The sequence below is a fragment of the Anopheles stephensi genome, chromosome 2, assembly GCF_013141755.1.
Source record: "Anopheles stephensi strain Indian chromosome 2, UCI_ANSTEP_V1.0, whole genome shotgun sequence".
NCBI classification, from domain to species: Eukaryota; Metazoa; Arthropoda; class Insecta; order Diptera; family Culicidae; genus Anopheles; species Anopheles stephensi.
This window is the reverse complement of record NC_050202.1, coordinates 11,569,165-11,596,250: the sequence shown is the minus strand read 5'-3', so window position 1 is coordinate 11,596,250 and position 27,086 is coordinate 11,569,165. Positions and strand designations below refer to the sequence as shown.

At 45.5% G+C, this 27,086-nt stretch overlaps 1 protein-coding gene across 11 annotated transcripts in view; it reads left to right on the top strand.

The window, feature by feature from the left end:
* LOC118503963 (insulin-like growth factor 2 mRNA-binding protein 1) overlaps positions 1–27,086 on the top strand; it is a 79,197-nt gene continuing 52,111 nt past the window's right edge. For 2 of the 11 annotated variants that reach the window (XM_036037874.1, XM_036037867.1), the window contains exon 1: positions 21,850–22,465. Coding sequence is in view for 6 of the 11 variants with exons in the window: in XM_036037860.1 (XP_035893753.1) it covers positions 308–383; positions 10,258–10,318 (137 nt within the window). In the remaining 5 variants the exon portion in view is untranslated. Of the gene's footprint in view, positions 151–292; positions 384–6,947; positions 7,219–7,940; positions 8,176–8,258; positions 8,466–10,257; positions 10,319–21,849; positions 22,466–27,086 lie in introns of those variants that run through there. The other 9 variants (XM_036037876.1, XM_036037864.1, XM_036037879.1 and 6 more) reach the window with 9 other exon arrangements.

Sequence of the window (27,086 nt, the reverse complement as noted above, 5' to 3'; positions counted from 1 at the left end):
AAACGTGCTAGCACTTCCATTTCCAGTACAGAGTGTTGTTTATATTCGTGAAACCATCCATTACTAATCGTCGTTTTTTACTGTTAAATGTGGAAAGTTTTGTGCTGGTAAACGATATGTTGAAGTGTCCGTGCCAGTGTTTCTTCATAGGTAAAAGGGCGTCTTGGATATTCACTGCAAGCAACCAACAACAAACAGCTCCTTCAATCCAGAGACAGCTCCGGAAGCTGGAGCCTCTTTGGTGCAAGACTCTTTCGAAGAAAAAAAGGGAAAGGTGGCCTGTGTGCTAGATGAAAAACCTTCTAAAATGAACTTGTGCTGTGAACGGGATGATGCAAAAGAAATGTTGGAATGGATTTCCGAAGCGGAAGATGGATTTGCTAGTAAGTGCAATTGCCAACATTTGCCTTCAACACAGTGCAACAATCGGAACTTCCGCAGGTTACAAAAAACAATATTGAATTTTAGGCGCATTTCAGCAATTCCGAGTTGAGACAAGCACGTAGCGAAGGGATGTTGCGAGAAGATCATGAAGCTTTCGATTCTAGGCAAAGCAGAAAAGGTAGTCCGGATCCTAGCCGGCACGTCCATATAAAGCACATCCTTGCATATAACATTCTCATTTTAGATTCTCAAGTGAAGCAGTGAGCAGTGGTTCTTAGTGAGTGGTTCTTAGTGAGCAGACCTAAGAAAGTTTGTTCCAAATTCATAGATTTTAACATCTTCCAACTCTTGCCGAACTATTTGATCAACTCAACTCCCTTTCCGATGGGATTGAAACAGAGTTTTGGGACGGTTGGCTTACCGCAATCGTCACGGTCATGCTCATAGTCCCACAGACTGCGTCTAGAACCGGCGTAACCCGTTTTAGATTTTGCATGCATTCGTCGTCCTGTTTGGGAATGAAGCTGTCCGGATGGGTGCGATCGTCCTGCAACCTTGACCTCCAAATTCTCATGACCCTTTAAAACGTTGCATTAGAGTTACGTTTTATGATGTAAATTCGTTTTGTTTGTGCCTCTCCGGATCGAGAGACGTTTAAGAATGGCGGTCTTAAAATTGGCGCTAAAAACTTCGTAATGCTTATATGGATGCTATTGAAAGCACCTCAATTTTTTAAACTAATTCGCTCTAATTGCATCCCCAGTCAGATGGGGAAGATGGTATCTCAAATCAAACACCTTTAAAAATCCATTTTTATCTGCCTAAATCCTAATGAATATTTTAGCCGATCAGCATCGTTTCGGCCTTTCTCAAGCCTGCCTGTGGACGCTCTGGTGCTAATCTTCCTTTCGCTAACGCCCGTTTCGTGTGAAGCGCCGAGAACCGTTTCACTTTCATCCGAACGTTTCCAAGGCTGCGACCATTTCCAGGAAGGATCGGGCAGCGATGGTACGAGATCCGTTGCTGCATCGCCGTGGGGTTTGTTTGCGATCCATCCGACTACCTCCTGCTCCCACATCCCGTTGCCTTTTACGGCGTCTCGCCAATCTCGGACCACATTCTTGGTTGATTTTTTTTTTGCTTCTCCCCCAGTTTTTGTTTGCCGTTTTCTCCAAGGACAACCCGTTGGAGAAGCCGATGATCGGACGGGAGAAAATAAAAACCGACAAAAAAAAAATCGTTGCTGAGCGGATTCGTACACAAGCGTGCACGTTGTGTGCGTATTCGGGCATCATTATCCCTGTGAACCTCCACAGGGACGGCGAAAGTCAAAAGAAATTAACTGGAACGGAAAATCAGGATCAATTTACAAGTAACTAAGGCTCGCCGGTCTTAGTTTTATTCGGTGCTTATTAGAGAAAACACTTACTTGTGGCGTAGAAGAGAAGCAGTTGATCGTACTGTTTGTTTTTTCGCTTAAAGGGAAGTTTTATGTAGAAAGCGTTACGGCGGCAAGAAGGTCTTCCACTCGACTTCAGTCCAATGCAAACATGCAACCTCACCTCCGACTCTTGCCGCATCCTGCCAGGGCGATTCGCCGAGCGCGCACACACACCGAGCATGATAAGATCCTCCAGTACACATGCTAGCCGTCAATCGGAGGCACACATAACAGCGCGCATCGCCTTTGTGCAAGTTTAAAATATTTATATCAATGTTTACCCGTGCCCGCGGTACCCATGATCGCAATTGCTTCCGGTTTGCCAAAAAGCCAGCCTTCCCATCGGGTGTCCGATTGGGTTGGGTGAGCAGGATGGGTGCGGTGGAGCTAACTGAAGAAGCTGCATACGGCATCTTGCAGTACGTACGTTTAAGCTCCCTCGGGTTGCGGAGGTAGGCGATCAAACCGGTCACGGGATTATCCGCGCCCTGTCGGAATGCGGAAGTGTTCTTAAGGCGCCGCGGATACACAGGGTATATCCCTTCCACAGCGGTGGTAGTTCGCTTTCTCATGCATTCGATGGAATGTCCTTGTCAATCTGCCCATTTACCTTATGTATTTAAGGGACTCAAACACACACACACAGACACACAGCGATAGTCAAAATCGCGGAAGTGATAGTTTCACTGCGCCGGTATTCAATATTTCACGCATCAAGAATGTTGCTGCCGATGAAGGGCGAACTTGGTGGTGAAGCTTCGGCGCGTTCCTTATCTGACACCAGCCAGCTGCACCGTGCCCTACCGAAAAGGGGCACATGGTTCCCAAAAAATAATCACATTGTAGCGCCGGACTATGGTCGGGTGTGTTTCCGAGTTTCCGAAGTGTAATCCAATATTTTGGGAAAAACGGGTTTTCGTATGGTTGCAGCAGATTCCTCCAGATGAAGAGGTGATGCAGTTTGCTTTGTTTTCAATTCCCAAGAGCAGCGTGATGGTGCGCTAGAGTAGAAACCGATCGAAATGATTATGATCGCGCGAAAACTTTTTTCCTTTTACAGAACGATGTTTCTTGAACATTTTCTACGCTCATCCTGTGGCTTAATTGGAGTATATAATAATAATATTATATCATAGTTGATCACTTTCTTACGGTAATTGCTATGCGAATATTATAGTTTTTTTTATCGTGCAGAGCCTGTCTTAGGATTTCAGATCAGATCAAATCGAAAACGTCCGCCAGTACGCAGCATTGAATGTTGAGCAAGCGCTAAGGAAGATATAAATTGCAAGCATAAGCATCTTTCGAGGTATTACTTGCCAAAGTTTGAGAAGCTCTTAAAGCCGGCCATGGTGTTGCTAACTAGTTGTTCATGTACTTTCCGAGTTCCGTTTTTGTGTATGGAGCAATGCAGATGAAATTCTGCAATGTGCTTAGAAAATTTGATGTATTTTGACCTGCTTTCATTCATCACACGGTCCCATTTCATCAATTATTAGGCCGTTTCTTGATTTGAGTTTTAATAAGAATAACTGTTATAACTACTGGTTGCAATTCTTGGGGTAGAATTCTACGGTAATTACAAGTGACTTGACGTACAAGTCTTCTGACCTGGTCTATCACATCATTTACATGATTTCTAAGGATTGAAGATAAACTCAATTTTTTCTCGTGAGTATTGCGTTCAGAAGGCTCAAGTTTCGATGTAGTTCCTCATGTTTTTATAAACATGAAAATCTATTGACGGCAAGAATGTATTTTAAATTATTAAACTTATCATACAATTAAGATTCTTTCTAGAGCCAATTTTGCTAAATTGGAATGAGTCTATTTTTACACCTTTTTCAACCATTATCTTCCCAGCTGCTAATGACACTTACGTAGGAATACGGGACAGTTGAAAGGAACTAAGTATAGAGATTAAGTTGGGGTGTCCTAATTTTTTTCTTTAAAACTGTACGATGGTTGGTGTCCGCGATCGGAAAATGTCGTCTCGGGAGACTATAAAACTGGCTGTTAGTAGGGCTTTCTGCAGGATTTCTTTGGAAAGTGATCGTAACAGATGACGTGTTCCCTATCCAGATGACAAGCATAAAACGATCGTATTTCAAACGATGTGCGCTTATGAATTTAAGCAACATTTCCTAGTTTTAAGGTTTGCTTAACATATCAATATGTCATTTTTGTTATAAAACTCTGATATTGTTTTGACTAACTCTTAAAAAAACCGTATGTAATATTCAAAATGCGGGTCTTTGATTGTTATTTAAGCATTCTGAGAGCTTCTTAAATGTTATAAAGTTTGTTCTAGCCGGACCAATTTTTCATTTCATTTTCTATCCCGAATTGTTTTTAACATCTGCATTTTTTCTTGGGATCCTTTTTAATTTCTAGTGACGTCCACCATGCTTAGAAAATATGAATTATATCAATCTAGGCGGATTGGTCGACACTTTCCTTCACTTATACACCATCCAAAAAAATTAAAATTCATGGCTTTTATATAAAAAGGTCGATAGTTTTGTTGATCAATCCAAGCCATAAAATACAGTTTTTTGAGTGCTACATTTTTCCCATCGCCTGTGTTAGAAAGCAAGCTACAAAAATCGTGTGCATTTGATGCTTCGCTGAGCTGGATTTTACTAGCTGCGCATTTACCAGGGCCCCCTATTACGCATCCGACCACTTTCCAAATCTGCCGCGACGCCGCGTCACTGCTGCGTCAAGGGCGCCGAGGGAACGCGTCGGAGGCCACTGTCAAGTGCAACTTGCCGGCCGGCATCGGCTGACCTTCGATGGGTCGGTAGCGAAAGTAGAAAGGGTTCGCCCTTTTTTTCCACCCCACACGGGGATTTTTACTTTGAAGGGAGCAGATTTTGGTAATTGTAATATGTTTTAAGTCGAAAAACTAGCGTCCAAAATATGTTGGCCGCCATTTTTTCGCCCCTTTCCTTCACCACCTCACTTGCCCTCTCCCCTTGGAAGGGTTTGGTGTTCGTCGACGTCGAGCTATGAAGTAATGTTCGTACACCCTCTCGAGGGAGAGTTCAAAGTTCCGGTCTCTGTCTACCCTCCGGCCCGTGTTGTATCGCACCGTTTCGCTCCGTGTTCGCTGAGGCCACACGCGGTAAGATGGTGATACATTTCTTGAATTAAATTCGGCCACACAACTACACCGACACGTACTACGTGTCACAGCGCAACATACTACGACGGCGACGTTTTTCGCCCCGAATGTTGCCCTCTCCGCCAGTGGAAAAAGGGGAGCCCGGGTCCGGATCCGGCTATGTGCGTGTGTGTGTGTATGGGTGCATTCGGTACGGAATAGGGGATGATTTGTTTTTTCGCGCTAGTATGAGTGTTCATCGACGGTCGCTCGGTCGTTCGCTCTTCCTCGATCTCTCCTATCGCGCAGCAATAAATGCGTGTTGGTTGGGTGGGAAGTCTACACGCATGCCTCCCCCTTTCGGTGGGTAATCGGCGAATGGAGCAAATAAACCCACAACCCGCCCCCCACACACACAAACACACGTGCGGTCGTCCATCGCAGCAAGTGTGTGAGTGCGAGATAATGATTTGACCGAATTTTCTCGACTCACTTTCGGCTTCATCCACACACACACACACACGGGGAAGGCCACACTACGTTCGTTTGATCGGCGCGGCATTTCGTCGGCTTCGTCGTCGTGGTTCAATTTTTGCATTCGCCTGTGACGCCACCCAACAAAAACACCATTTTTAACGGCGACCGCCCGACAACGACGACGGACATTTTGCCCGAGGGTGCGACTGAAAGCTGAGCGAGTGAGCGAGAGAGAGAGACAGGGAGAGTAATAAGAAGTGGACACTAAGAAGTGAAAGCGGTGTTTTTGCGAAAATAAAATGCTCACAGCACACCGCCAACTGTGTGTTGGATGATGGGATGGAGGGATTGGGGGACATAATGAACATTATGGGGGTTTGGGCGACAGTTTTGTGATCATGATCACAAGATCGACTGAAGGTGTACTATCAGATCTAGTAGACTAAGCTTTATTTTGACGTTTGTTTGCGGGATTAATATCACTGCCGATAGCATGGAGGACAATCTGATGTTTGTAGTAGAATTGATACAGACGATGAAGCAACAGGTGAAAATGATGCAGTTTTTCTGTGTTCTAGCTATTCTGATCATTTTTAAAATTATTTTAAAATATTTTAATCATTTGATCAGGTGGGAGCAGAAATTGATTCTTTATTGTGAGTGAAGCAAATGAACTATGATTAATTTACAAAAAAAATCACTAAAACTTTTCATTGTGAAGGAAGTTCAATTCCAATAATGTTGGTTTTTAGAAGAAATTGTTTTAAACAAGAAGTCGAAGCGATCGCTCGTACGTTCTTGAGGATGTTAGGACCTCTCGGCGGGAGATGGATCCGCACCGGTCTGATCACCTTCACCTTGCCTTAGTGGTGTGGAATACTAGAGAAAGCATCGCACCTTGGCTGCCGGCGATGTTTGTTGCGCTTTCGGGTGGATCGGTACACTACACTCTCCGCGAGCTTTATGCTCCGCTCTGTTCCACGGGTTTTCTCGCGCTCTTTTCTAGGTGCGTTCGGTCTGTGGCTGTGTGTGCGTACGCCTTAGGTTAGACCTTCTGCCTAACTGTGCCGATTTGCTGGTGTAGGTAAAACGGTTTGAAGACACAAGCGAAGGGCTGGAGGATAGGGCAGGCTCCTCGGTTCCGTCTGCGATTCTAATCGCACCACCACCACCACCACCAGCATCCAACCATGTTCCCTTCTTTTTTCGTCCACACTTCACTCAACCCCGCCAGTAGGAAAAGAAAAAAAACATCGTATTATTATTTTCGAAAACTGCAAATGTGTGCGCCGTCGGTTGCTGCTCCTGTCTCCACCCGGCCCCGCATCCCCCGTATCCCTCACCCCTTACGGAGGGCTGCTACCGTGCCTCTCCCTCCCCCCCTCCTGCTCCCCTTCGGCTCCGGTTTGCGGTCGTGTTTGTAACGATTACGCGAATGTGTGTGCCGGTCGCCGCCGCCGTGGCCAAATTTCGGGTCCCCCTTGCGTCTCCCGGACTATCTGCAGAGCACGCTCACGCTGGTGTGCGGTGGACCAGTTTTAAGTTATTTGTGAACCGTTGTGCCAACGCGGGCTCCACACTTGCAGTCTGTTTTTCTGTGCGTGCGGCTATCTGTGTCACCCTGCTTGCCAAAGGAGGAGTTCCTAGGAGTTTTGAGTTAGAGTGGCTCGTTACTTTGGTTGTTTTTGGTTATTGTTATTAGCGTTTGTGACACTGTCCGTTGCAGCTGTCTCCCGCCTGGTTGTCGATCGGTCGATCCGGCCTACTACTACTCATTGGATCGGTGCTGACAGTGGTGCAATTGTCATTGGTTGGTTCTTTTCCCATCTCGATCTAGCATTACACAAAGGGTCTACTCTGGAGTACAACAGGTAGTACTCTCTAGAGCTGGGGGACGAAGGGCCGATTCTTCCAGATCGGCCAAAGTTACCTGCCGGGTTCTTTTTTTTTTGTTTTTTCACCAGCTCATCTAAGACATTGTCACGTAACAATGTCGTACGGGTGGTGTACACCCATGATCGGCCAGAAAGTCCACTAAAGGGGAGGGGATAAAGCGAGAGAGAGAGACAGAGAGAGAGTGTGTGTGTGAGAGAAAAAGAGGAGAAGAGGAAAAAAGCAGTTCTTCTTTCACTGCTTTCTATTCTGGCACCGGGAGAAGATCTTCCGAAAAGGATCAGGAGCCCAAAAGAAGAAGTGATCCCAACTCATGTGACTTAAGGACTTATTGTACGAGGACAGCTGTACTAAACACTTTACTCCATCTCTTGTCTGCGATGAATATGCAAATTGTCACGACACACGCAATAGTGCCAGCTCACGTAGAACAGTGTGTGTGCGTGTGTGTGTGTGCGCGCCGGGAGGGTTTGATGGTGTGAAGAAAGATAAATCAGTAGAACGACCCGATGGTGGTTGTAATTCGCGGATTTTTTTTTTCTCTCTCGCCTAAGGAAAAAACCAACAACGGCCACACGTCGGCCGTTTTGATCGATCGGATATCTGTGGCTTGATCGCACAGGCGTATATGACGTGTGTAGTAAAGTCTGCTTCTGCCACTGGTAGTGTATTGTTCCCCGTCCCCGGTTAGAGCTACTTGCTGTGGCAGCGTGAGAGTGAGGCAGCGTAAATCAGTGGAGCCCCATCCTGATCTGATCTCTCGGCTCGGGTACCTTCCGAGAGCTCTGATCCCACGATATCTTGTGCAGTTGACTCGTTTTGGTGTTGTGTCGGACCTGTCGAGCTTATGCCGTTTCGGAAGTAGAAACTGTGGGTGCGTTAGAAAATTTGGCCCAGGTTGCCTTAATTTGTGTGTGTGTGTGTGTCTCACCATCCCCCCCTTTTTATCCACCACAGTGAGTTGCGTGTGTCTGATTAGACAAGTGAACCTGCTAAGTGAAGTGTTTTAAGCAAACCGAGCGAAGCGACCCAGTACAGCGGAGCGAGAGTGAAAAAGCGTGCGTGTGGAAGAGTGTCTGCCCAAGTGTGTGTGTGTGTATTTGGATAGAACGAAAGCCCGAACGTGAGCAGGGGAAAGAATGAATATTTCCAACTTTGCAACAGGTAATGTGCGTGTCTCTGTCCACTTTCTGCATTTCCTTATATTATCGGCTGCTGCCTTGTTGGCTCACTCGGTTCGATACGAGCCGGGATTTTTGCTTGCGTGGAATTTGTGCCCTGTCCATATGGAATCAGCTAGCTTCTCTATGTGCACCCTGTTCCGGTAAAACAACACTGATATTTTTGATCGGAAAATATTTGTTTTTGGTTCCTGGTTTTGGCTCACTTTTGGCACGTTTTTGCACACCTCCATTGCCATCCATCATGCCGGTTGCCGCGTGATCACACACATTTATAGCACAGTGTCGTTTTGCTTCCTTCTCATGTTATGCGTGTGAAGAGCGCACCTTTTTTCTTTTTTTTTTTGAGGCATAGCATAAATCCAACTAGATTTGTGTGCCCTGGTAGACGTGAGTGACGGTGAGATCTTTAAAACGCTTCGATCCGCTCAATGTTCACTCACCGGGTGAGCTGACGGTGAGCTGACGGTGAGCCGATGAACGAAAGTGAGCCGGTGAACGGGAGTGAACCGGTGAACGAGTGTGAGTGCGTGAACGAAGTGCGTCTTCGGACGGTTCTCACGGTTGTGGTGCCGGTGAAGCGTGTCGGTAACCGTTTGCTTTTCTACTGCGCACAGTGGTACAAGCGCAAGCGTGATTGTGATAGGTTTTCATTTTAATTTTATATAATTTTTATGAAAGAAAACGATTCTTAATGAAAGTTTTATAAAATTGAAATAAAGGTCTAGGCAAAATAAATATAATTAGCTCGCAAAATATAACTTACATTGATCTAAAATGGGACAATGCGGTTTGTCTAAGGATTTTTAATTATTCCAATTAATTGTTTAGTTTTTGATAAAAAGATCAGTATTTCTTAATTTTAATAAAACTATAAGTATCATAAAACTGCTTCGACCATGAATTGGATCCGTAATAAATCCCATCTAAACCCTTATAGATAGGAATTTGACTATTCAGGTGCGATTGCATTGAGTCGAGAAGACTGAAATCGGCAGGACAAAACGTTCAAAAATCAAGGTTGCCATGTTGCTAGTTTTCTGTAACAGTTCCCATTAGTCTATTATTCGCAAAAAAAACTATTACGATATCTGTTTACCCTCTTCAGAACACCTCAGGTCTTAGGTGAACTTTGGTGCATTCCCTATGTGGGACAGACATTAAATAGCTAGAGCTACACTTGTTGTATACATATAAAAAAAATCTTTAAAAGTCTTGAACTATAGTCTGCAGCCAAGAATTTGTCTTCGGCAAGAAAGTCCTGGCTTTAAATCAATGTCTGAATCAATAAAATCAAAAAAACTATAATAGTTGAAATCTTGCCTTTTTTATGAAGAAATGTACCATATGGAAACTCTGCCTGAGGTTGTAGTAACATGAAGAAGATGCAAAGAACCTCCAAAATCATTTTAGAAGTGTGCAGATGATTGCAAAAAGGATAATCAAATAAATTAGAGTTGCTAAAGTGAAAACAATTACATTAAAAACACCGTTTTGCTGTTCTCCAATTATAAGCACCAACTACTCCACTAATTGTCACCGGCTTTGTTGATAGCCTTCTAAGCATTGCAGCGGCCGCTTTCAGCACCCGATATCCATCTGGTGCAGTAGCGAAGCAGAATAATGATATTTTTATTTTAAATGGCACAACATAAACAAAAAACAATTTCCTAACCTGTGGCTGTTTGTCCTTCTAATTCACCCGGACGTCTGTTATTGCACGGGTGTTCCTCAATCGGTCCCTAACATCTCGTCCCGTCCGTTCTCTTCTCCAGGTGGTATCATCTCCAGCAGCGGTTTTAACGGTGTAAATTATGCAGCTGGCACTGACCTAAGGTAGGTGAGCACACGCGTCACGAGTTTAGCTTAATATTCTTCACATTTATTGTTGGTTCCTGCCGCCGACCATCGTGTGTACTCACGATGCACTTTGCACCGTGCTAATGACCTGGCGTGCCGTGCGCTCCTAATTACGACACCCCGATCGAAAGGTTAGGATACGTCGACGGTACACTCCCCAGTGCAGGTTATCATTAAAATGTTTATTTTTTTGAAAGTACGCTGAAAACGCCGCTACTGTACGAAAGTGTACAGCAGCCGCGATCGTAACACTTTGTTAAGTTACAATTATTAGCGAGCACGCGCCCGCGTGATTGTATCCGCAAGTTGATGTTATAATTTAGTTAATAACCGAACGCTGGAGCGCTCTGCAAATGGTGAAGAAGGTGCCAAGGTGCATACACACTAATCGTGACCCAGCAGCCGCCAGCCGTAATCCGGCCATAAAATCAAGCAAAGGATCCTTCGGGTTTGGCGGGGTTTTCTGTTTTTCGTTCTGCCTTCTGACCCTGTCCCAAACCCCGAAAAAAACCAAATGGTCTTGGCAAAATAAAAATTAGCAATCATTTGAGTTGGCATCAGTTTTTTTTACGAGCCTTTATTATGCGGCTTGTTTCTTTTTATCCGTGGAGACGTCTAAATATGGTCCGGGAGTTGTGAGGCGCAAAAACCCCCGACTGGCGGTAAGGGATCACGAGCATCATATGCGCCACGAATCTTTCGCGTTTTATGTGTCTGTTTGCCTGGTCTGTTGTTGACCATAACAAGGACAGGTGCAACTGTTCGCGGGTCCACCGTGCCCCGATGCTCGGGTGGTTCGAATGGAAGCGAAGCAAATGTTGTGGCTTGAGAGAGGTCCCCCGTCAGAAAATTGGACGCACGTACGAGTCGCGAATAACATGCGCTAACGATTAGAAAAATGATTGGGCTTCACCACACAACATCAGGGAAGGTGTACAACGATCGTGTTTTTGCTGTAAATGCAACCAGAGCAAGCAATCTACCTGATCTTCTCTCTGTCTTGTTTTGGTTTCGCTACAATTGTTCACAGCAGCCCGCTGTCAAAACACATATTGAATGTTTATTGGATTAGAATGCTGACTTGGTAGTAACGTACTACGGTTACAATACCTAAACAGAGAAGGAGATGAATTTTCAAATTTACCTTTACCATAAATTTTTGGTACAAAGTGAGATTCGAACGCGTCACTCCGGAGATAAAAGCCACACGCTCTGTTCACTTACGCCGTGAAGCTCATCTCCCTTAACATACGCCCAACAGTCCATATGAATCGATCGCGTGCTGAGATAGCTGTTTTTCCCTTTCCAAATATACTTAGCAGATAACTTTACCTGAATAATCACAAATCAAACAGTAATCTCCATCGGTTTAAGATCCTTTTTACGCTGCCGAAACATTCCTTCGAGCGTTCGGCAAGGGTCGACCGAAAAGCTACAAATCAAATGCGGCTGCCATACCATTCATCGGGCGAGCTCTTGCCGATCGTTGGTGGAGCGCCGTCTTAGACCGATCGTTTGGCGGTACTTCGCGGCCGGGCGCACCACACTAAACAGGCAGCTGACGCCGACTCACTCGCTTGCACGAATCAGCTGCTGTCTGGTGGAGGTAGAGAATTTCCACCGTCGCAAAATGGAGTTCCTAAGCACGCCAATTATCCTATCAGCTTGTCGTCGTTTTGTCCCGGTGCGTGTTCGCTTTGTGTCAGGTAGTGTGGAGTGGAGCAGTGTGGGGGTTTAGAGGGGTGAGGACGTACACAGAAACCGCCTCTGTAGTACCCCCGTCTTGTGACGAAGCTAGCGAAGGGGGCGATCCTTCGGTTCGGTACCGTTTCTAAGCAAATTTGCGAAATTTGGGTAAATTTATTGCCCTGGCCTGAGGACCTCTCAGGACGCTTTCCGGTCTGATAACGACGAGCGGACAGTACTAGCGTGGTTGGGGTTCTTCTAACATTCGATCAGACCCTGTCCAGACAGAGGGTCCCTGACAGACAGACAGACAGGACGTCACAGACAGTCCAGACAGACTTAGGTCAAGTTGGATTTTTTTTTTGTTTCGAGTGACTTCGGACACTTTGGTTAGAGGGAGTCGTCGGTATTTAGCATGTATGCTTTGGAAAAAAAAACAATTGCGAAGGATTTTCCTGTACCTTCTGCTCACTCAAGCTGGCAGGATTTATTGTGTTGGCGATAGCCGGTAGATGGACGTTAAACGGGTTTGAAGTTGTGAAGATGAGTTATGATCGTGACGGGTTTGATTAGAAGCATTTAGTACGATCGTTTAGGCAACTTATAATTTGTTTCTTACATAAATCACACTAAGAGACTTCAATTAGACTTCAATTACTTCGAACAATAGTTGGCGTTTTCGAGAAGAAAAAAATTATGTTCGCCTCTTCCCATCTACAAAAAGATCTACAATATCCAGTGTTATCTCGTAAAATATCACCCGCCCCAATGCTATCGATCCGTCGTTGACAGCCGAAAAGTCGATAACCTTCGCAGGCACGCTGTATTAAATCCACAGAAGAGCAAAAAGCTGTTATGGGGCCTGCAGGGCTTGCGGACCTCATTTCCTACCAGCTTTTCACGTCCCCAACTCGGGGTACGCGTTCGTCCAGCCGTCGCCGGTACTTCCTCGCGGTAAATTACTTCGTTTATGACCATCCTTAAGTACCTGTTAGCGTTGATAATGGAGAGACTCGGTCGCGTGCGCGGTCCTGATCCTGAAGATCAGGGTTGCAAAAGGACCGAAGGGCACACCGCTTCCATCACACGTTCTACACGGGCGGATGAAGAACTCGACAAGCGATAATAAACCCTCAGAGCGGAAGCGTGTGTGATGTGAGCTGGTAAATAATTTCGCACACAAAGTTTACGAGCATGGAGGAGCTGTGCTGCGCGACGCGTTGCTTCGAATCGTTATCTGCTTACATGGGTGGGCTAAAGCATCTCCGCTCGGTACGCACCGGTCGGGTCATTAATTTAGTTTTAATTTTAAATTAAACAAACCGTCGCGCAACCCCACCCTACAGCCCGACCTCTCGAATATCTCGCTTGCTGGTCGCGTGTCCAGAATGGTAAGTTGGCAGCGGAGTTTGATCGATTGACAGACATTAGCGTAGTGTTGATTCGGGTGGTCCTTTCCGGAGCACAGGCCTTGCAGCAGGCGTTCGTGATGGTAATAGATGCGTTTGAGTGCAATGTTTACATCAAGCTGTCTTAAGTACGTTTTATGGAGTTTTGATATCTCGTGCTGTAAAGGACATGATTATTCATTAGCTAGATTTATTATAGCATTATCAGTTGAAGCAAAACCCCGTAGACTAAACATATGTTAGCTTGTATAATATAGAATTCAGTTTCCTTATCTTCCTCTCCGTATCGAACCGTTTCTTTCCTAAATTACATTTTATTGCCATCATCAAATTGTCTTGTGGGCAAATTATGGCTGGTGGTGTGGTACCCATAATTTATTCACACACCGAATCTTGGAACCGTCCGTCCCGCTCAGCCTCAGAGAACAGATGCAACTTCACAGCTTATCAATCTGCTGCCTGTTTGCCCTGTAAAGCTTCGATTTTTTGATTTTCCAACCTCGACAAATCGACATCTCTACCGCCGCTGTAGCGAGCCAGAAAACCTCCCCAAAACTGTCCTTTCTGCACTCCCAAGGGACATACGCAACGTTAAATTATGCAAATTGGGTTTGTCAATATTTAAAGCCACCCGACTGTGGTCCTGTGGCGAACATCATCACCACCGCAAAAGCAAAGAAAACTTATGCTCGCAAACAAAAGGAAAACTGTCACCCCGGTGATATGGTGGTGGCCTTGGAGAAAGTGCGCATTATGCAACTTTCACGCTCACCAAACACGCGACGAAGCCGGCAACTGGTGCGAGCACGTGCACGTGTGCAATGGAATGCAATTGAAACCGATGTCTCTCCGGCACGTGGCACCACACTAGCGTACTTGTTTATTGCGAAGGAAAATCATAAGGACCGTTGTAATTCAATATACGTACTATGCAAGCTCGCTGCAATCCTGCAAAATGCATAATAGTGTAATTTCTTTCGCTCTCTCTCTCTCTCTCTCGTGAAGGGTTTTATGCATTAATGCAACAATTTGTTCTACGTTGTACATCGCCATTTACAGCGCATAGGAATGTGATGTTAAGAAGTTGGCGAAGCGGGATAGGAAAGCAAGTAATTTTACACGACCATTAACATTCCTTTCGCTGCATTTATTGCTTGCATGCTTTCACTCAGCTTTCCCTTCAGAGAAAACATTAAAAATTTATAAATTTAAAAATCCCCTTTATTATAAAGAAAAAAAAAAGAACCGAAAATTTTGAAGCCTAAAGTAAGTCATCAAGAAAATTTGTCGGGCTTGTTGGCGTGCCTTTTTTAACCCCGTCCAGGTCATTTCCCTTTTGATAATGCACCATGGTTTCGGGCGGTGGAATGACACATCCGAAACATCGACGACTGAAAGATAGAAGCCCCCTTTCTTTCTGCTCATATGTTCACGGGCGCTAAAGGAAGAAAAAAAAACGAAAAACGGAAAAAACGCACAAGTAAATAAAAGTAAAGACATGTGTAAAGTCTCACACACGCAGACATTAATTAAGCGTCCTTCGCGCACGAGCCAAACTAATAATAATAATAGGAGAAATGCATCGAGAAGGATTCGGCACATGGTGAAAAACTAACCTGAAAAAAACGCTCATAGAAAGAGAGAGAGAGAGGGAGAGCGTGTGTGAGGGAACGAGAAGGCATGAGGTGCAAAATCAACAAATGCAATTCATCGAGGGGGGGGGGGGTTCTTTTGCATTGCTGCACATTATCAAAGAGCGGTCGGTACAATGCACTCACCCGAATGCAGCTCCTGCGCTCTTTTTCTCATTCTCTCTCTCTCCCGCTGCGTCACAGATGCAATCGATGCACAGGACAGCATCGGCGCACTGTTGCACTCGGTGTGCATGTGTGCGCAGGATGCAAGTGCAGCACGGGAAAGGATGCAACGAGCCCCCATTTGAATGTGTTCGATTCGCGTACAATACGCTGAAAGGTGGCTGTAGTGGTGCAATGCAATTTTTCCATGAAGAAGGGGAAGTTATGTTTATTAATGCATTAAGGAAGAGCCTGAGAGAGAGAGAGTGAGAGAGAAAGAGAGCAACACTGCACTGTTTATATGCACCGCATGGTGAATGCACTTTCTGCGGAGGGAGGAAAAAAGGATGCAACGGTGGGTGAAAACGGGTGGGGATTTATTTACGCTAATTTTTCTTGTTTTTATTCGCATTCTCGGTAGGACTAACCTTTTTTTTTGGGGTGTGCTGCTTTTTCTTTTTCTCTCTGTTTATTCATTTGCTCCCTTAGTTTCGGGCACGCGCCAAAGCGATAAAAGTGCATCTGCGCGCATTGTCTGCCTGTCTGCTTGTTGATCTGCCTTCGTTTTTTTTTTTTGTTGTGTTGGTTGGAGTCTCTCGATCCACCCGTTCCTTCCGCCCCGCACCGATTGATTTTCACCGCCCAAAAAACCTTGGCCTTGTACCATGCGGCTGTTGCCTTTTCTTCTTCTTTTTTTTTGGTTCCTTTAGACAGGCGGTTTGCAGTTCCATTTTTGGCTGCAGTTCGGTTGATTGCACTTTCGTGATCGTGTTGCACACCCCGACCGGCCCGAACAGTGCAGGAACTAATTTCAATTACATTTCGTACACTCGTTCCTCGAATCAACGCTTACAAAACGCGTTGATGAGGACGATTTTCTGCCACTTTGAACGCTACAAAAAGCCAACTTGGTGTGGAATGTCACCCCGGACCGGAGTGGGGGAGAGAGTGGTGGAGTTAATCAAAGAAAAGAAAGGAGACTACAGAAAAAAAAAATATTTACCTTAAAGTAACAGCAATACCATATAAAATCCATTTAGAGCATCAAACGAGCATCATCGCGGGCCGGGAAGAATGTGATGCAGACAAGGTGGACACAAAATTGGCCAAGGGGAGAAAAGAGCAGATTGTGTTTGCTTACGCACCTTTTCCACACCCATCGGAATGCACTTTGCAGTTCGTGAATCGTGGCCGCTTGATTTATGCACATGTGATGCCGCAGCAGCACCCGGGGACGGCTGCAGGATTTTTAGTGCCGGAGCTCCGATAACGACAGCAACCACAGCCAACCACGATTTTGGATAATTGAATTTTTTGGTCAATTTTATGAGCTTCTGAAACTTAACATCGTCGATGTTTTTTTAAAATATATTTTGGTTTGAGTGTATCGTGTTTTTAATGTTTGCGTTTTAATTAGTTTTGCTGTAATAACTGGTTTTTGGTGGTGATGATAAATTTTCTGCAGCTACCTCATTTACAGTCCCAGTGCAACGGCTGTGTGGTACGTGTTAATTATGGTTGCATTGGCACCGGCTTTAAACACTACCTTTGGGTAGCCCTTCAGGATTCTTGTTTGGTGGGTTGTGAAGTAATCGACACAGGGCAAGCAGTTTAATAACGTTCAATTGGAAGCGAGAGAAAGGTAGCTTTATCCTGGAAAAAAAAACTTAAAAGGAGGAGAAAGAGGTATCATAAGATTCGTCTGAGTCTAACTTTTTAAACCAGACTTTTTGTTTGTGGTGGGATCTTCAGAATGTTGGTTATTGTGAGTTACTGATGTCCTATGACTGACTGTAGACTGAGTTAGATACAAGTAGAATAAAATCAATAATGCCCAATAATGCCAGGACGTCTCAAAGTTGCAGATCCTATCAAGACAATGACGTCCCCGTGACGTGATGCTATTCTAACGCACTGTTATTAAAGGATTCACCGCAAAGTTGATTTTGAAATGTTATTAAGCATGATAGGAATATAATTTCACTGTCTATCAAACATTAGAGTATAAACTTTTCTGCATTATACGTTTGTAGTTATTGGCTCATTTTATCTGGTGGGATCAGCTTCACATTGTTTATTATGAGTTAGCTGAAGCCTAAAGTTGAATTCTTCACGTCCAGAATTCTTCTATCTGTGCTTTTTTTTGTGGTCCAAGATTAATACTTTAAAATAATTGAAGATATTTTGGGGATTTTGTTGTAATTAGTGGGAGCCAATTAAAATGGTCTAATGTAAGTAACTGCATTCCAATGGAAAAATAATATCTGACAAACCTTTAAGAAGATAATAATAATAATAATAAGGAAAATTAAGAAGATAATGTTTAAAAATATTATCTTTAATTCCTCCAGCTGTTTTGTAGCATTTGATTGTATGTGGTGGGATCAGCTCGATGTAGTTTACCGTGAGTTATCCAAGATGCCACTGATATCATGACGTCGTCGCACGATTCTTTACATATGCAGAATGCCTCAAACAGTTTAGATTGGTAATTGGTTCAGGAGAATTTTGAAGTTTTACGTTATACTTTTGTGTGTGGGATCCGTTAAAAGTTGTATACTGTGAGCTACTGAGGCCGCGTTTTCTCTGCGTAATCTTGAAATTTAGGGCGCCTTTACATCAAAAGTTCCGATCGAAACACAATATAGCATTGGCGGAACCGTTTCAAAAGATTGTCGCCGCTCCTACCGGTAAGTCTTGCCGACTTGCCGTTTTGCGGTGAACCTTTGAAATCTAAGAAAAATAGCACAAAAAGAAACAATCGGCCCTCAATTTCTAAATGATCCACAAGTAAACCCCCACCGAAAGCGGCGCAGAAAATGAAACATTTTCCCTTTTCCCCGGATTGCTGCTTAGCATCAGCGCGCGTCTTGAAGCCGTTCAGACCCGGTGTGGTGCATTAGAAGCACCCTTAAGTTGAAGTTTGCCTGCCTTCGGTTGGTCTATTGCTGCTTTGCCGCCAACGTTTGAGCACACAGCGAGCGAGCGAGAAAGAGAGAGAAAGGAAGAGCTTTTCCACAAGGCACAAATGGCCAGCGCCGCTGTGTGCAGCAATTCGCGAATGTTGTCGGGGGTCCAAAGGCTTTTTTTCTTCTTTCCATGTCTTCGCTGGGGTGGTGGTGGTGTAGCGTCCACCCCAGCAAACAGTGTGCATCAGACTGCATCATCCGGTTTGTCGTAATTTCGATTGTTAGTCGATACGTTTGGTGCGTTTGTTTCTTGTTTTTTGGTTTTATTTCGTCTTTTCCGGGTGTTTAATAGAGATGAGTGCAGTAAGTGTGGGACAGGAACGAAGGGAAATACGCCATCCGGGCAATGCTAATTTTGGTTCCGGTTGCATTACCCATTTTTCTCCGTATGGCTTTGTAGGCTGTTACTATTGCTTCCGATCGATCGTAACTGATCGTCGTCTAATAGTGTTTCGATCGTTTTCTTGTCTTGCTCTTGATTATCCTTCCTTTATATTGTTCAAAGATTGTCTTGATTATCTGTAACATCTATTTGTATATCTTGTTTTTAAAATATTATTCATTTATCATATTAAGTTTTTGATAAAATCTAAATCAGCAAAGCAATCGAATAAATCCAACAGCGCAAACATTAATTGCTCCCCAAGTCCATCCAATACAACCTTTAATGTGGCATTCAACAAACTGCAAACATCATGTAAGTGCAGAATAAAAACACCCATTACGCGCTTCTATCCTACAACAGCCACAAACCAAGGAGAGGGGCCAGTAGGGAAAGAATTAAATAAAACAAAATCGAAAATAAACACACACGCGGCAGCGCGCTTCGGTCGGGCGGGGATGATCTTGAAAAATCGACGATTTCAAGGTTAAGGAAGAAAAGGATGTGATGGGGATGATGGGGGGAATGGAAAAGGGGAGGGGGGGGGGTATTGTTTCACTTTTCAACAGTCGAACGTCACCTTTGGCGTTCGGTTTCGGCAAGCGCGAAACAGAAGGGATGACGTGTCTCGCCGGTAAGGATGACGCAAGTGAAAGAACACAGAAACACAGAACCAGGTTGGAAAACAGAAAGGAAACACGGCAGGCGTCGAAACCGATGTCGGTGGAGTGATGAGTCGTTACAGTTTTTTTTTTTTTTGGCGTTTGCTGTTGGCTGCTGTAGATGCAGTTTTCTGTAGAATGACGTGGGAAGTTCGCGAAGGAATCGAATGCATCTGATCATCTGAATTGTACTTGAAACTGGATCATGTGATTCATCCCTTATCTCTTGCTACCGTATCATTGTTGGAAAAGGTATGTCCTCACCCTGGAAAATCCAACACCAGCAATGCTGATTCACCATGGATTGCATACCTTCAAGGCGTATTTTGGAAATACCCAAAGGCAAAGGGAAGGAAGCGTCGTGAAAGGCTGATGAATCACTGTTCCCTATTTGTGTGGTGCATCTTTCGCGATCGCCTGCATCATCAACAATGCGGAAAACGGAATGCAGTTTTGGGATATTCCTGAGCAGTCCTCGCTTGAATGCAAGCGATTCGATTGCGAATTCCTTTCCCTTGGAACTCTTGAGTCATACCCGACGGGCGGTTGGATTTTCCTCTCCGAAGAACTGAAGAAGCGATATTCGTCAACCTTTTTCCAGCGTTGGAAATGAATCTCGAGATGCGGCATGAACACTACCCGCCTTTTTGGCCTGCAGTTCCTCATCAGTTCGTTGGCCGGCCGCTTCCCTGGAAAAGCAACAGCCGCCTGTGGCCTATTCCTAGAACACCAAATCTCATCCCCGTTACTAGGCGCTGTGTCTCTGTGTGTGTGTGTTTGAGAGTAAAAGGACGAAGCAAGCTTATGCGTGTGTGTGCGTGTGGAAGAAAGTTGACCGAGATCGAAAGACAGTTTTAGCCCGCTCAAAAGAGGGTGCAAGAAGTAGGAAAGGAAAAAAAAGGTACAGTTGTGTATACTTTCTCTCGATGTGGTGTATGTAAGCCGGGTACAGGTGAGCTGAGAAGATTTGCAGAAGCTGTGTAGGCTTCCCGTTGCCCGCCGGCGGCTTCAGGCTTCCAGGATATTTAGCATCTCCCGACCACAACTCTTTACTACAATGTAAGGCAATCGCAAAGAGGACGTCGCTCGTACTGCGAGCCATCTGGAAGAACCCTGCTTTGGAGGGTCTTTTCGGGACATCTCGCAGGTACCTTCCCACAGGATGGGTCGCTCGAACCATTCCAAAAACAATATCGGTTCGCAGTTTCCTGTCCGAAGCTCTTCTCCCGGCGTACAGAGCAGCATCCCTACCTATTACGAACCACGGTCCGAGAAGTGGTCCTCCCCGCGCACAACTCACAACAGTCCAGTTTTTGCTCCAATTTTTGGCTGTTGTGATCCCGACTTTTCGGTGAAATCTAATCCGACCCCGGTTCTTCGGACCCGGTGGGTTTCAAATTCGGGGTTTCTTTTTTTTTTTGTCGGGTCCCCCTTGAGAATTGTGTGCCGCACCGCTTCTTCTGTACGCTGCCCTGTTCAGTTTCGGGGCCGGTGGTTCGCTGACATGGTCGTTGCTATTCTGCTGCTGCTTCTTCTGTTTTGGCACTATACTGCGCATGTCCTCCGCATGGTCCTCCGTGTGGTTTAGAGATCTAGGTTGTGTATTCGTGTGTGTAGAATTGATGGCGTCCCTTTTTGGGCGAAGGAACGCGCGTTCCAAAAAGAAAAGGTCCCGCGTGTGTGTGTGCCGAGGGTTTGTGCGGGACGCTCTCTCTCTCGCTCTCTTGGGTGTGTGTGTCGTCCTGCCATGGCGCCTACCTTCCTTGCGAGCTGTGCCGGTGTAGTGGTGTGCGTTAGAAGGGGTTTTTTTGTGTGTTTTGTGTGTTGCTCCTATTGTACACGATGGCTTTTTCGGGTGTTTTTTTTTTTTTGTTATGTTCTATTTTAGCAGGATACCAAACGGAAGGTACGATACGCTGGAAACGGCGGTCGGGACCTTACGCTTCTCTGCCTGTGTGTGCGTAATGCGTCCCGGTGAATGGACGCAGCGGATGATTTAATGAAATTTCCACAAATGGGACAAAACGCGGGCAACATGTGTGTGTGTGTTTGTGTGTGCGAGAGAGAGAGAGAGAGAGAGAGAGAGAGAGAGAGAGAGAGAGATTTTTTTTCATTTTAGCTAAATTTTGCTTTTCCCAACAATTTTCTTGTGCATGTGTTGCTATCCGCTTAGTTTTTTTTTCGCTGGAAGCTGTCACAACTTCCCTCTAACACTCTCACACACACACACGCGCGAAAGGAAAAGGACACACGAGCGAAAACCTTACACCGGGGGTCGATGATCGGGGGGTCACATTGTGTGCGGGGATCAATTCACTCTCGCTTTTCCTCGTCGCGCTTCCACCCAGACTTTTCCGGTGACTGTGCGTCCTTTACCGTGTGTGGGGGGCGCCTTGAATGCCGGTGCTTTTAGAATGTGCCTCACTGTATGCGTGTTGGTGCGAGGGTGCAAAGAGAGAGTGTGTGAGCGCGAAAGGTGGAGAGTAACACCCATACGCACACACACACACACGCAGGGTTGCCCGATCGTCTCGAGCAGAGGACGCGCGTCGTCCGTAGCCCAGGTACACGCCGGACGGATGCCGAAAATGGCCGCCAGTTTCTTCGGCACTCGGCAACAAACTAGACGCGCGGGGCTCTCGCCAAAACACGCGAACCGACCACCCAAAAACCAAATAAAAAAATAAATTAAAAAAAACCGGATCCCACCCCGTAAGGGAACCCAAAACAAAATAATCATAATAATCCAAAAATTATTATCAAAAGCAAACATCAGTTTTTTTGTTAGGCCAAAACTTCCAGAAGTGATTGGGCGGCAGTGGAGTGGTTAAACAAGGAGTGCCATCGGGATCTCTTAGCCAGTGTTTTGTTCCGCTATCACACTTCCGGCGAGCGCAATTTTCCGGATTTTCCCAATTCTTAGTGTCATATCTACATCCGGGTGTGTGCGTGCGTGCGTGTGTGTGCGGTGGTGACGTACAGCAATCGCGCGCCAAGTGTTTGGTTGCTTCCGTGAGGTGTTCTGGTCATTAACCATCGGATTTTGTTCGTGTTTCTTGCACCGGTGTGAAGTTCCGGGTTTTTCTGGCATTTTTGTTTTCGAGTTTCGTGACAGTCGTGAGAGCACCCGTGGCGTGTTGAAAAAACCTATTCTTCAAGGAAAATTGTTCAACAATTTCGGGAGCTAACAGCAGCAATCTAGTGGATCGTCTGCCAAGTGTAAGTTTGAAGGTAGTTTTAGGCCCACTGGAAAAATTATTGTGATTAAACCGTGCACACACCACCAAAGCACATCGAGGAAAAGCTGCTGGAAAATGTTGGAAAAAGCGTACCGATTACTACTACTTCCCCTGACGTCATCGACTGTCATACCGTAGGGAGGCCCTGGTTTGAGCTTGACGGAACAGTGCGAGAGCGACTGTGTGTGTAGACTTAAGGAACGCCATGTTGTTTCTTGCTTCTTCCTATTCTTCTTCGTCCCTCTCAAGATGCTTTGCGTCGCATCATCCGCTGCATGCACCGCATCCTTCAAGATGATCGCCTCTTCAGAAATCAATAGCCCGGAAACGCTACGACTGTCCGGCTTGGTCCACATCGAGATTTCTAATGTCCAATGCCACTTCCACTAATGGACACCATCCTAACGGCGACGGTCGTTCAACTTGGAACTTGGTAAAGGACATCCACACATTAAGCGGGTCATCCACATCGAGTCAGGGATTCTGTTCGGGGACAGGGTCCACACCGTACACACACACATACTCGTGTATATTTGGCAATGGAAATTGCGCGTTTTCCATTTCGTTCCGTGTCGCTGTGTGAAGTTCATCGGCCCTGTTGTGCTCTCCGTTACCTTTCCCGCTTCCTGCCACTACCCGGGGAATGCGTTTTTACTGCGGACGTACTGCGGGGATATGGCTGTGTGTGCGTGTGTGTGTGTGGGTAGGACGTGTGCACGAGTGAAAGAGAAAGCGGCCAGGATCGACCCAAGGTTCTCGGGGCCCGTGAAATTTCGAAGGACACTTCGTTCGTTCGACTTCGAGGACGCCGCGATTAAACACGCGCGTAAAACTTTTTCCACCGTCGTTGTATGTGTCTGAAAAGAGGAAAACCCAACGTGAGAGAGAGAGAGTGAGAGAAACAAAATATTTTGTATGCGCAAGAGAGAAAGGGAGAGAAAGGCGAATGCGAGGTTATTGGCTTTTTAAGAGGATCCTGCACTTTTGGGGGACTTTACTACCCCCAAAAATTACCCTGCTGTGACTAGAGAAAATCTTGGGTTAGGATTTTCCAAAATTTTCCCCACTTTTCTCACGCTCTTCCTCTCTCTTTCTCTCTCGCCATACCTCTTATACACACGCATACACTCATACGAGAAGGCATTGATCGTAGCCTTGTAGGCAATAACCATTAAGACGAGGTGGCAACCATAGAAACTCCTTGTCGGAAAATCCGCTTCAAGTGGCTCATGATAAGAGAGAGAGAGAGAGAGAGAAGGAGAGAAAGGCTCTTCATTCGGAAGTGGACCAACAACAAAAAAAGACAAGACAAGAGTCAATGATTGTCATCTTGGCGGGCCCGTGCACAGGCACAATCGGCGAAGGAAGTGAATTTGCTGTTCCACTGCCTGTACACTCACTTTAACCGGGAAATGAGCTCCCGCGGATGCTTAAAGAAGTTCACATCTGGACCGCTCGGTTAAAGTGTTCCTTCCGCTGTTTTGTTAGCGCTCGAGAACTTAAAGCATGCTGTTCGGTACTAAAAAAAGTAGGAACTTCGGAAGCTTTGGGAGGTTTTGAAGTAAATACTGCTACTACTACTGCTTCTTCCGGTGCCAATAAATCTCAACTCGCAACTCGCTCTGATAATCGGTTTGGTGGCGCGATGGATTCCGAGAGAAAAGAAAGGCCAACACCAAATGTCCTTAATCTGACGACATCGGGACGACATTTATCGGTTCGTTTGTTGTCCAATCGGCTGGGAGAGGAAGTTTCTTGATCAATATTCATGAGCCTATGCTTCTCGTGTTTTTTTTTGCGTTGGATTTGGACTTGAGTTGCGGCTATTAAAATTGTTGGATCATACAACATTGTCTCCTCTTAAGTGGTACTAAGGACTTCGTACACACGTGGCAAGCGTTACAAGTCCAATAATTAATTTCTTTATAAAAGCTACCGTTTGGTGGTGTGTATCGTAATTAAGTGCTTTCGTAAAGCTCCTCGGGATGTTTGCTTGCACCTTTGTAGCCGGTGTTGTTGCCGTGGTTGCGGTTCCGGTCGATGAACTCAAAGGGTCATTAGCAAAACCACCCGAAATGAAACCAAAAAAAAAATCGCAAACAGTCGTCCGCAAACCTTCTGCGTCGTCTCTCATTACCGTTGGGGGATAAGAGTGTTGCACCTTGCAGCGGCTCTCGAGTGAGTGGTGCTGTTTGTCCACGTTGTCGGAACTGTTCCCCCGACAGCAGGAAGCATCCGAAGACCGCAAGAGCTCGTGTGTACATTAGCGGTGCAACAAAATCTACCCCCCTAACCGCCTGACAGCTTTGGCGGCCAACTGTTCAGAACACTGCTGTCTCAGGACTCAGCACTGCCCGATAATGAGCTAAGCGTGCAGCAGGATAGGTCCGACCGGACACACTTGGTGAGTGAATCCTGGTTAGGATCGGACAGTAGGTTTGCAAACGAGCTTCCCCCCAGAAAGCTTCCCAGTTGCATGCAGTTAATTCACAGGCAGCCAACGTTCCCGCTGGATAAGTGTGTGTGTGTGTAATTGTCTGCCCTTAATGTCCTGTCCGGTTCGATAATTCGATTAGCAAAACAAGCGCACTTCAAACAAACCACTGCACCCTCGGGGCTTTTTTGGAGGAGAGTTCTCAGTAGCAGTGCCTGCCAAAATATTGGAACTACAAGCTTTAGGGAAGTTTCGGCCGCTGCTGTCAATTATGTAATCGAGAATTGATTGATGGATGTTGTTGTGTGGTGAGCCGACGCACCTTCCGTTACCGCACAGAGGGTCTTGCACATGTGCACATCCGTACGCACCGGTAGGCACCGGTAGTAAGAACACACCTGTACTGCGTCCCGGGACCGGTGAGCGGTTGCTTAGAGCAGCTTAGCTCCGGGGATAGAGATCAAGATTTTGCAGGCAATCTTTCGTAATTGAGCGAAGATATCTATACGCCCCGGGGGACCGATGGCAGGAGCCAGGTTTTTCGTGCTGTGGATCTCGCCCAAAATGTGATCGTTTACCATCGCCGGTGGAGAAAGTGGAGTGAAAAGTAAACAAGGCATGAAAATTGGTTGAACATTCTGGCGATTGTTTATCTTTAGAAAGATTAGCTTAAGTATCAGGTGGACTTTTGAAGCGGAAAGATGATAGCTCCCATCTGCCTATGTATGACAAGAATGAAAAAAGCCTTCGTAGAAGGAAATCTGTATCGATGCTAAGAGTTCCTCGAAAGTTGGTCTTTACGTTGACTGATTTAAGTATAGCTTGAACCGAGAATACGTAGCCTCCATGACGTGCCTATACAGACATAATTTTCATGAGGATTAGATACTATACTGAATGGCGTTTCTAGCTATCAAAGTAGTCTCAAAATGGCGGATATCTATTTGTCTACACATATTGCCTATGAGGCCCTAAACTTCGACCAGATTGCCTTTAATTGTAATCAGGAGTTCCCTTACTCCATTAACAGGTGTTTGTAAACACACTCCTTCCCACAGAGAGTTGCAAATTGAGAACTAGCGTATTAAGTGCGCATGTTGCAGTTCCGCGTAGAAACACACGAATGATCTGCCGACTACCGGGGATACACTCCACCGTTCCTTCTCCTGCTCCAAGATGGCTTCCAAAATTAGTTCCTCTTTAATGTGCGTCGCCAAGAAACCACTCGCGTTGTTTTCTCTCTCTCCCTCTCTCCCTGTCCAAGATCCTTTGATTGGAGCTTCAAATGGATACTCCACCGTTGATAGAAGGTTGTTGGTCGTTGGTGGAAGCAAAAACATGCCTTTAAGCGTATGGAGACCAACCTGTTCAACGTGTTGTGGAGTGGAGTGGCGTTACTGGGGAAAGGCGTCCATTGGGCGGTTATTTACGCATTTGCCGATACACTTGATTTGCATATTCGCTTACGCACTTCCGCCTGTGTGGGGTTGCCATACGGCGTTGGAATCGTGGAAAAGGACATTTTCCCTGAACGTTTTCTTCGCCTTCAGTACGTTACGTATGGCATCTTACGACGCGCGTTGGTACGATTCCTACGAAGTCCCGCTAGGTTAGGGAGGAGAGTTAACCATTCGAGTGGGCATAATATTATTGATCCCCTGGGTTGGTGAGCGAAGTACAAGGATGTTATGTGCCTTGTCCCTCTTTCTCAGTGTGTCCGTATTTATACGCGCGTGTGTGTGTTTGTGTGTTGGGGACAAATTAATTCGATATCTGTGCATACTGCTTTCTTAGAAGTGGCACCTTGGGATGGGTAGAACATACTGTGAAGCATGGCCGTAAAATAGTTATTCAATTCTAGGGCAACTCGGTGCCTCTTTCGAGTTAATGAACCATACATCATTGATGACTGATAATTTAAAGTTTAAGTGGAAATGGCGTTATTTTAGGCAAAAGTTCTGTAAGTAAAGCGAATAACTTAACTTACTGCTCACAATCAAACTAGTTATGCGAGGCAAGCATTGAACATCGCCCAAGCAACCACGTGCGGAACGGAACCATCTTGTTTCTAGTCCATGGCAGCAAACAAAAACAGGATATATGGTTTTTCCTAAACATCCTACCAGGCCTGTATTAGAAAACTATTCTCCCGGCCCCTGGTAGAAAG